At 32.8% G+C, this 10195-nt stretch overlaps 1 protein-coding gene across 1 annotated transcript; it reads right to left on the reverse strand.

The window, feature by feature from the left end:
• Nucleotides 1-7723: 7723 nt before the first annotated feature.
• On the reverse strand, nt 7724-8332 carry LOC133815525 (uncharacterized). The gene has a single exon (XM_062248357.1). It carries the CDS (start codon nt 8330-8332, stop codon nt 7724-7726), a length of 609 nt encoding a protein of 202 aa, XP_062104341.1.
• Nucleotides 8333-10195: the final 1863 nt, after the last annotated feature.

Here is a 10195-nt window from a genome sequence, read left to right on the forward strand (position 1 = left end):
CACATGCAGTCTATCATAAAAAAACAATGAAATTCAGCCAAAACTTGAAAAGTATTTTTAATATTGCAACATAAACCTATTAAAAAAATGCTTGTAAAGACCCAACTAATCTAGACTTTGGACCATTACTAATCTCTATACTAACCTTACGAAAACATACATTTGAAATAACATATCTTTATTCAAAACTATAAAGTGAAGTTTTAAAACTATATAAAATTCATAAGTAGGACATTGGGATCCCATTGTTTGAAACAAAACATAACTTTGACATAATGAAAACTTAATTAAAACTTATTACAACCAATTGCGGAAAAATACATAGAAAACCATAATTAAGGAGACTTCATCCTCAAATCGAACGCTCAGTCCATCGATTCCATCCTGCCTCAATACACATCCCCAAAGCTTTCAAGAACCTTTCCCACCACCAAAGCTATTTTCCTGCACATATAAACATAAAGAAATGAGCCTAATGCCCAGCAAGGAAAATCTAACACATAAATCATATACATAAAATTCATAACAACATATACTGAAACATATCATAAACATATGTCACATATACTATAATGGCCATTATTACTTGGGGCTCGTAAACTAAACAAGTCATATGCCCATTAGATTTGTGGGGCTTGCTAGCTAAGCAAGTCATATGCCCATAAATTTATTGGGGCTTGTTAGTTATACAAGTCATATGCCCAAGTCTACAACATACATAACATAACACATAAATCATAAGTTAACATAACACATAAATCATAAGATAACATATAGCATAACATATAATATCCTATCCTATTTTCCTTACCAAATATACCGGGATATGTGAACAGGTTTGGGACCTTGGGACACTCCTAAAAACCATCAATGAAAGGGTGAGTATACTAAAGAAAAAGGGATGAAAATAATGAAAGAACTATTCCATTGAAAGATACTTACCAAGAACCTTATGTTCAAGATCTTAGATTTCCTAACCAAGAATAAAGAATAAAGTTAGGATGTTGAGTAGAAAACTATAAGAACTTAAGGAAAACAATACCAAAATGAATTAGAGTTTGAAATACCTTGAATGCTTCTATGACCGATCTAAACCTTGAACCAAAAAGTGCTATAAACCTTACTTCCCAAGTGTTTGGTAAGCTTATAATGATTAAGCTTATAATCCTCAACCCATGTGTTTAAGCACTCAAAAATAACCTAGCAGCTTGCAGCCTCTGAACTTAGCTTGATGAATGAATAAATGGCTGTGTACTAGGTCCTATTTATAGAGTTCAAGAATGAAAAGATCTTCATTTAACTTGAATAAAATAATGGCTTTTTAAGTGAAAAATATTTGAATTATCGTTCAGCAGAGGCTGAAGACTCGGTCAGAAAGATGCTGGACTTATCAAGAGGTTAAAGATTAAAATGAGAACGTTTTCAAAAACATTCAAAAATCCATCAAAGGAGCCGATATATCGCCCCTAGTAGGCGATATATCGCCTAGGCCAGTATGCCCGAGGCTCGTCGAGGTGATCGTGCGAAATTACGTGTTTTTTCGTATCCCCGTATTGCGATATATCGCCCCCTATAGCTGCGATATATCGGCATACGCTGAATATTTAAACACGAAATTGCACATTTTCAGCATAATTTGAATTGAGTAAACAGCCTTGACTAAGTCCTCTAAAGATTTCAAAGCTGCTAACAGACCCTAGGATATTCAAATATTGATTTTAATAAACTCATTCCTCAAAAATACTTAATTATCATTAAACATACACAAGACAAGTGTTACTATCTTATTTGGTCTATCTAAACCTTATAATACAATAAATATCACCATCAATATCAGTCATATTAATCAAACCTTAGGTTAAAATTAATATTCTTAAACTATAGGTTAAACTTAGAAAATCTACAAGTGTTACTATGAGTGTCCAATTAAATCCCGATTTGAACCAAAATCCACAGTCATAAAAATACTACTACTATTACTATTGCTACTACTATCTAACTAGCTAAGTAAAGTTCTTGGACTCTACAATGCTGCTACGTAATTATATGAATGTTTCAAAAACAGAAGAGTAACTAATATGAATGTTTCATGATGTTAGTTGATTATATATGAAAATATTTCTATCAAGATAGGATATACATAAAGGAAATGACGAAGAGACTACTTGGCCAAGGAAATGTTAAGAATCCAGCATGTATAATTATTAATTAGAACATGTTAAATATGGTGAAACATAAGCATGTATAATTGGAAAATATTAAATTTGGTGAAAATAAGTGATTAATGAAGGCACTAGACTAGCATAATCAAACCTTCTCTTGATTTCCAATTGTAGAATTTGTCAAATAAAATATTTATTAGAAAATAGAATAAATTAATCAAGTGGAACAGAATTTTATTTACAGTAACAAAATTCTATTAACACATATATAGAGAATAACAAGAATTACAAATCATTGCTCCCAACACTCCTTAGTACATAATTTAATGAGTTTATAGTCTTCTTTTTAACGAGCCTAAGGAGACCAAACAACACAACAAAAAAGTATTGAAATAAGAACAAGCACCACTTAAGTAGAAAAAAAAACAGCTAAGAAAAGTACCAAGTCACACATTTGAAAATATTTATAATGTTTTTGTTTCTTCTTTTCCTTATACATATATAAATTAAAGCTAAAAAAGGCTTATATGCATAGGAGACTCAAAAATAAGGGAATCATTAAAGTATGAAAAATTAATTAATCATAACTACTATATGCGAAAAAATGGGTACCTAATGTTATAGACGCAAACAGAACAAGTTCTAGCAATAGTTCTACATGATATGCAATTGGAACAATATCAGAGAACCATGAATAGTATTAAAGAAATACAAAAGCCATCCAAAATATTAATGTGCTTACTTAAATAATGTTTATCTTTGATAGTCATGGTTAGTGTTGTTTAATGATCTTGGTTCAACTCTTCATAACATAGTACATAGCGAGATCATTTTTCAAATTTGCTAAATTATAACTGAACTAGAATGAAATATTATTCATCCAACAACAAACCAATCATTTAAATAAATTAAGAGCAAGATCAAACTAAAGTATATAAAAATGCCAAAACTTACATTCTGCTTTTATCTATGACCATAATTAGAGCTTTTGGAGGTGGAATGTGATAATCTTAACTTTATTGACACAAATATATAATGCAAAAAACTTAGAGGGCCTTCTTCGTGGCTACAAATGACAACTATATAACCACATTGAGTGAAAAGTTAGGTTTAAGCACCTTACTTAAACTAAAGGTCCTTTTGACTCTTATTGGTACCAATGACCCATTTCTCTAAACTTCACTTTATCCCAAAATAAAAAAATCTAATAACCATAAGCTTTATAAATCTTTTTAAAAATAGAAAGGAAAACAAGCCTAATTTTCAAAAAATATTAATGGTATTATAAAACACCATAAGAAAATATTATTCCTCCCTAACATAGTAGCATTGTGTAAACCATCATTTCCTATTTTTTATTATCTTCTATTTTCACACTCAACTCCTTGTACCATTAGTTTCTAGTTTCTAGTTTCAGTGTTCAAAGAGTATACTACACTATGAACACTTAGAACAAAGTAATAGTCATTCCACGTGATTATTCTATTCAACAGAAACCAAACAACCAAACACCAGTTCAAAAAATATTAAGCCATACACACACAACTTTGAGTTAAAAAATCAATCAATCAAATTTAACTGAAGAAAAGGATCTTTTTAAGCTTCTAAATTGTTACAAATGAAAAACAAACATACAATTTCTCATTTCCTGTATCTTAATTCTTAAACAATACTGAAATTGATACACATATATATACACACCCTCTTCCTTAAGAAAAATCAACAAATAAAAAGGAAGAATCGAATAAACTCAATATGAAACACACAGTGACCACATGAAAGAACTACTGCCTTTAGAACTACCATATGTGATCATTACAATATGCATGTGCATCAAAACCCGTATCAGGAGGCATCACAATCAATAGAAAATCTAACCAGACCAAATATCATGCTCATCAAAGGGAAAATATAAAAGATTCTGAAATGGAAATCAAGTCAGTGCTTACCCGGCAAAAACAGAAGAAAAAAAAAACACAGTTATTATACCTCTATTCAACTGGTGAAAGCTCTCTATTACAACTTCAATTTGCAGGTAGTTGTATGGGAATCCTGAGGAACAATTCAGATTGAGCCAAATAAGCAAATCATTAAATTACAAAATATAGAAAGCCATAATTTAAAAGAAAACCAAGAAATGAAATGCTTTTATTTATTCAAGAGAGTAATTAGCTAGTAGAGGGAAAACTGCCAAGACTAGAGGGAAAAAAAACTGGTAAGAATATGATGGTATGGTGGAATAAAATTACAATTAAAAAGTGTAATTTCTTCAATTAATTATAACCCAAATCTAAAAGTACTTAGCCATATGAAAGTTGAGATGCTACCTGACCACCTGTACCAAGATGCTGGCCTTGTGGTTCAATATCAAATGATATCCGCTAGTTGGTGTATTCTGATGATATATATAGCCTATAAGTAGGTCCAAACAAAGTGAGTACAATAGATTGAATTTATAATGTATACTAATAGAAAATGGTCACACTAACAAACATATGGCTATGTATGCTTCTTAAATTGGCCCTGAATTGTGAGATATATGACACTTGTTTTGTTAAAAATGATGTTTAAATGCATGCTCATTTTACCTATGTCGTTATCATAGACAATACGAAAGAAGAAGAAAAAATGGCAGCACATTTTAGTATAATTCTCATTTTCCAGAAGAAACAGGGGCTGATATGATTAGTATAACAGAAACATTACCATAGTAAAAGATGACAATGGATCTTCTTCATATATATAAACAATAACTTTAGTTCATAACTAAATCCAAAAACAATATATCTTTGAAATTTTTTGTATTTAAAAGCAGTCCAATATTTGACCCTGGCCCATAGAATCCAATTACCCCTCCACATCTGCAAATATTATGTAAACTATATAAGATAATTGACTAAGAGAGCATAATCCTAAAAATGCACTCATATTGACTACCAAATGAACCACATATCTTCTTAACATACTATCATGACACATTCCTTCCTTCCTTATTACTCCCAACCCCCAAAAATAGCACATGAACACAAACAGAAGTAATAAATAAATAAACAACTATTACTTTGGTTCAGTTCTTTATCAATCATTTAATAGGAAGCAGACACAAAGATAAGTCCCTGTACACTATTTACAAAAGAAGATTTAACCCTCGGTTATTTGACTATGCTGAAATTTCCCATTTTCAATGCAAACCCATAAAAATGTTCGTATAAGCTCAGAGTGCTCACTACCAGAATCTCCCAATCATTGACTTTTCTCAGTAAACCATGCAACATTACAACCCTAACTCAACATAACTAACTAAAAAAGAGTTAGTTCATAGATATCTATAGATTATTTTTATTTTTTATGAAAATGGTGAGAAGAAGTGGAGAGGACACATGGAAAGAAGCAACAAGAAAGAAAGATAGGTGTGGTCAGAAGAGTAGATAGAAAACTATACTAATGGGCACTTTTAGGGAAAATTTGCAATAATAAAAATAAAACTTACTTTAAAATTTTAATGAAAGAGTAATATCCTTCAACTTAATTATACTTAATATAATATTCTCAATGTTAAAAGTTCTGGGACGAATCCTATGAAATATAATCCATAAGTATCTAATTTCACTGAACCATTATGGGCAGCGGGTACTTACTTGGGACAGCTCCAATCTCCTTTCTTTATTTCAAACTCGCTTTTGCAAACACTTCTAGGACCATCATGCTTTCATTTTAGGCAACATAAATTTTTAGAGAAGTTCATAAAATTGCAACTAAAAAATAAAAAGGAAGGCTAGACAATATATATAATGGTCTCCCAAAATTCTCACCAATCTCGATCACTACCAGTGCCTAAGAGTACCCCAAGCATTTAGTCACTCCCATGATCAGTAGAGATTCACTTGAAAGAAAAAACAAAAACCCCAACTCCATAACTAGTATTATACACACTATAGCTTAATGTATGGGATAAGTGAATAGAACATAAACCAATGCTAACAATTTTTCTTTCATAATAACAGTTTTTCTAAATCAAGTTTCAGCTTGAAAAGCATAATATGCATATAGATAACCAAAAGATCTGTCCAATCCTAAAACTACGGTGGGGTGATGCCCACTAAGTACTAAGCAAAATAAATTGCATCCAAAGCATAAGCTGCAAATTCCATAAAATTCAGTAAATATAATAGAGTTTTACAATGTCAAAAGTAAAAACCAACTCTAGATCAAACATGCCCAGTTGAAACAATGACCTATTCACTTTGTTTTATTAAATTCCACCAAGGCATGGAATGGAGAGACTTGAAATTCTCTTTTAAGATGACCTGAAATTCAACCAAGGCATGTTTTCTTTTAAAAGCATGTGTGTTAATGACCTTGTCATGACCCTGAAATTACAACCACAAATAATGTTATTGTCTTGTCTAACAGTTGTTAAACTCAGACAAAAAACAAGATTTTATTAAGAGAACAACATCAAATTCAAATTCATTGGAGATGGATAAAAGTTGGATCCATCTTAATAGGTTAGTAACCAAAATTATATAGTTTATTTTGGGTATAAGTTTAAGTGTCAGTGCTTGATTATTGACGTATGCTCTAAAATTGTAGTTGTGTCAGTGTTTGGTTTCTTTGGTGTAGTTGTGAATTCATTTTTTTGTATGTGGTGTCCTTTCTTGGATATAATTTCCATAGCATTTTTCTTGAAGTAATTTTTTATGCTAGATAATAACAATAAAATATGTCTTTGTTTATTTTGCAGATGTGACAAGCGAAGTAGAAAAGGATACTTAAGACTCCTTGAAAGTAGTAACTTTGTTTATTTCTTTGTGTTGAAAGTAGTAACTTTTCACTATGTTCAATATTTAAGACTCCTTGAATACTTAAATAACATTTTTTTGTTGATGGCAGTGTTGAATGTTTTAAACTAATTTGTGGATTGTTAATACAATGTTGAATGTTTTTACTTTTTGTTATTTGAAAATCAAGTTCATTTGGTGATGCTAGTATATATTAGAAAGCTAATTTTAATTATATAAAAAAATTAAAATATAATAGAATAAATTAGTGTTATATAAATGAAATATATAATGAGAATTTAAACTTATCTAAATATTAAAATAATACGAAAATTGTGTTATAATATCTATTACAATAACACTTTTTATGCAAATAATTGTGTTATGCAAACTTCATTATATAACACAAATAATGTGTTATACTAAAGTGTAATATAACACAAAAAATGTGTTATACTAAAGTATAGTATAACACAAAAAATGTGTTATACTAAAGTGTAGTATAACACAAAAAAAAGTGTTAGACTAAAGTGTAGTATAACACAAATTTATAATTATTGAAATGTGTTATATAATCGACTATAAATAACATAACTAAACACTTATCTATATATTAAAATAACACAGAAAGTGTGTTATCGTTGATAGTATAATAACACATCTGTATAACAATGATAAAGTGTTATGTAAAGTACCCTGACGTACGATAACATAGTCGGTCTTAACACATCAAAAAGTGTTATGGTATGTTTTGATAACACATTTTCGGTGTTATTAAAATCATTTTTTCTTGTAGTGTTTATTGGCAGTCCATGAAGCATTTGAGTCACAAGGTTTTGGTTTCCAACCAGGGGGAAAACCGTGGAGCTTGTAGCAACGATCGCGTGTGTGATTTTGGAGGCCATAGTGAGTGCACAGTAAAGGTTTCTTCCCAAAAGATTTGTTTGTGTGAATAGGGGCAGTAATAGGTAACTGAAGGTTAGGCAAGGGTCTTTGTTTTTCCTCTTGGATGATGAGATAAAACACTTTGTTAATGGGAGGAAGGGGCTCCATCATCAAAATATTGGAGCGTATTTGGGCATAGGATTCATTTAAACCCATTAGAAAATACAAGACATAATCTTGTTCTTGGTTATTTGAAGAGGCACCATCAGTGAGTGGCCTAAACATAGTTAACTCATCACAGAGAGTTTGCAACTTGGTAAAATATGTGGTAATGTCAAGATCCCCTTGTTTGGTATTTGAAATGGACTGCTTCAGTTGATAAATCTGAGGGCCATTGCTTTGATAGTACTGATCATGAAGATCTTGCCACATTGCAGAAGCACAATCACGATACAAAATGATGGCAGCTATGGGAGGTGAAACTGTGTTAATGATCCAACCCATAACCATTGAGTTTCAGCGGGTCCAAGAATTGTAGTGTGGATCATGAACCGGAGGTGTGGATATCGTACCAAGAATGAAACCCATCTTGTTCTTGGCAACAAGAGAAATAGTGATAGATCGAACCCAAGAGTTATAATTGTTGATGCCTTAGAGTATACTAGACACCAAAACAGCTCCTGGTTGGTCAGCGTGAGAAAGAGAATAGGGATTCTCATATATGGGCGAAATCGGTGGAGCTATGAAAGGAGGAGCCGTGGCTGGCGGAGCTGTGTTTGGCAGAGCTGTGGTCGTGGAGGTGGAGTGGATGAAGTAGAGCGGCCATGGTCGGAGAGAGGCGCATCTAAACGGGCTGGAGCTCCATGGTTGACAGAGTTCCCTTCAGTTTCAGGGGTATGGTGCTGAGAGGGAGTTCTGGCCATGGTGAGAGGAATGTCGACTAAGGATCTTCAGAAAAGGTGAAGAAAGGTGTCGAAACAGTGATAAAGACAAGAGCTACGGGTCAAGAAAAAAACTTGCAGAAATGGAGATCATGGTCCTTGCCTCTGAGCCGAAATGTAACTGGTGGAAGTGGATAGCTGGGTAGTGTAGGTGTCGACTGGTGGCAGAAGGGGGGTTAGGGTTACAATGGGCAGCTAGGGTTACAAGGTTGAAGAAGGAAGATGTGAAAAAAAATTGGGGTATTACTCTGATACCATAACAGATCTTTCGGTCCAAAAATAAAAAAAAACACTTGGGCCTAAGATAAAAAAAAATTGATCTCATTTACCAAAAAGAAAAATGAAAGGTGTGTCTTATTTTTACACTGAAAAAGCAATATAAATATAGGGTCCAAAACAAGAGCCCAAAATAAAACAACCCAATAACAACTAACAAACAAACCCAACCAACTAACAAACAAACCTAACCAACTAACTAAAATAACAACTCAGCCATTTTTTATTTTCTGTTACAGCTAGCTAGAAGATCATACATTCCGCTTAGCAAAGTAGTAGAGTACACATAAAAAGAACATTGAAACGACACACACATATTGTCGTTTATGATCACCTTATTTAAGTCTATAAGATATAGATATATATATAGGTACTAATTAAGAGTGAAGCCAAAAGGCATATAAGGACGTTTAGATGAATGCCAGACACTACAAGAAATATGTCTTTCAGCGGCGACAATATCAGCGATGACACACTTTCGCCACTAAAAATGTCCTTATTAGTGGCGATTTTACTTTGTCGCCACTGATAATTGTCACGATTACAACTTTTTTTAATGCTGTCACTACTTGAGGATACGTCGTCGCTGATACTTGAAGCAAATAATTTTTTATTATCAGCGGCGACATGTTTCCGCTAATGTTGGCTCGAAATTTTTGGGGGGAACTTGGGTGGTTAAATTTTCGATGCCACTATTAGTGACGATGATCGTCGCCGCTAGTAGTAATCCGAGTTTTTAATTCTTGATGAAAACAATGTCGTTTTCTTATTACTGATGATGTTTAGTGGCGACATGAGTCACCGCTAAAAGTCCCCTCGATATATAAGAAAATGATGCTTCTTCTTCTTCTTCTTCTTCTGTATGCCTTTTTTGCACAAGAAACCCTTCGACCCCCACATCGGCGAAGCCCTTGGCCCAACCCTATGACCCCACATCAGCGAAGCCCTCGGCCTACCGTACCCCTCCACCACCACACTCGTCGGCCCACCCAATCCCTAAATCCGAAAAAATAAAAAAATTCCCCATCCACCACCATACCCGTCGCCTCCACCACCTTACCGTACCCTTCTAAATTCTTGCCCTCCATTTTCCCTCTCTCTTCTTCCATTCCATTTTCCTCCAATCCCGAAATGCCCTAAATCCAAAACA

This window comes from Humulus lupulus, chromosome 2 (assembly GCF_963169125.1).
Source record: "Humulus lupulus chromosome 2, drHumLupu1.1, whole genome shotgun sequence".
NCBI classification, from domain to species: domain Eukaryota; kingdom Viridiplantae; phylum Streptophyta; class Magnoliopsida; order Rosales; family Cannabaceae; genus Humulus; species Humulus lupulus.

Bases quoted from the DNA above. Each gene is read 5' to 3' on its own strand.
- LOC133815525 (XM_062248357.1), bottom strand. From the start codon at position 8,332: ATGGGTTGGATCATTAACACAGTTTCACCTCCCATAGCTGCCATCATT.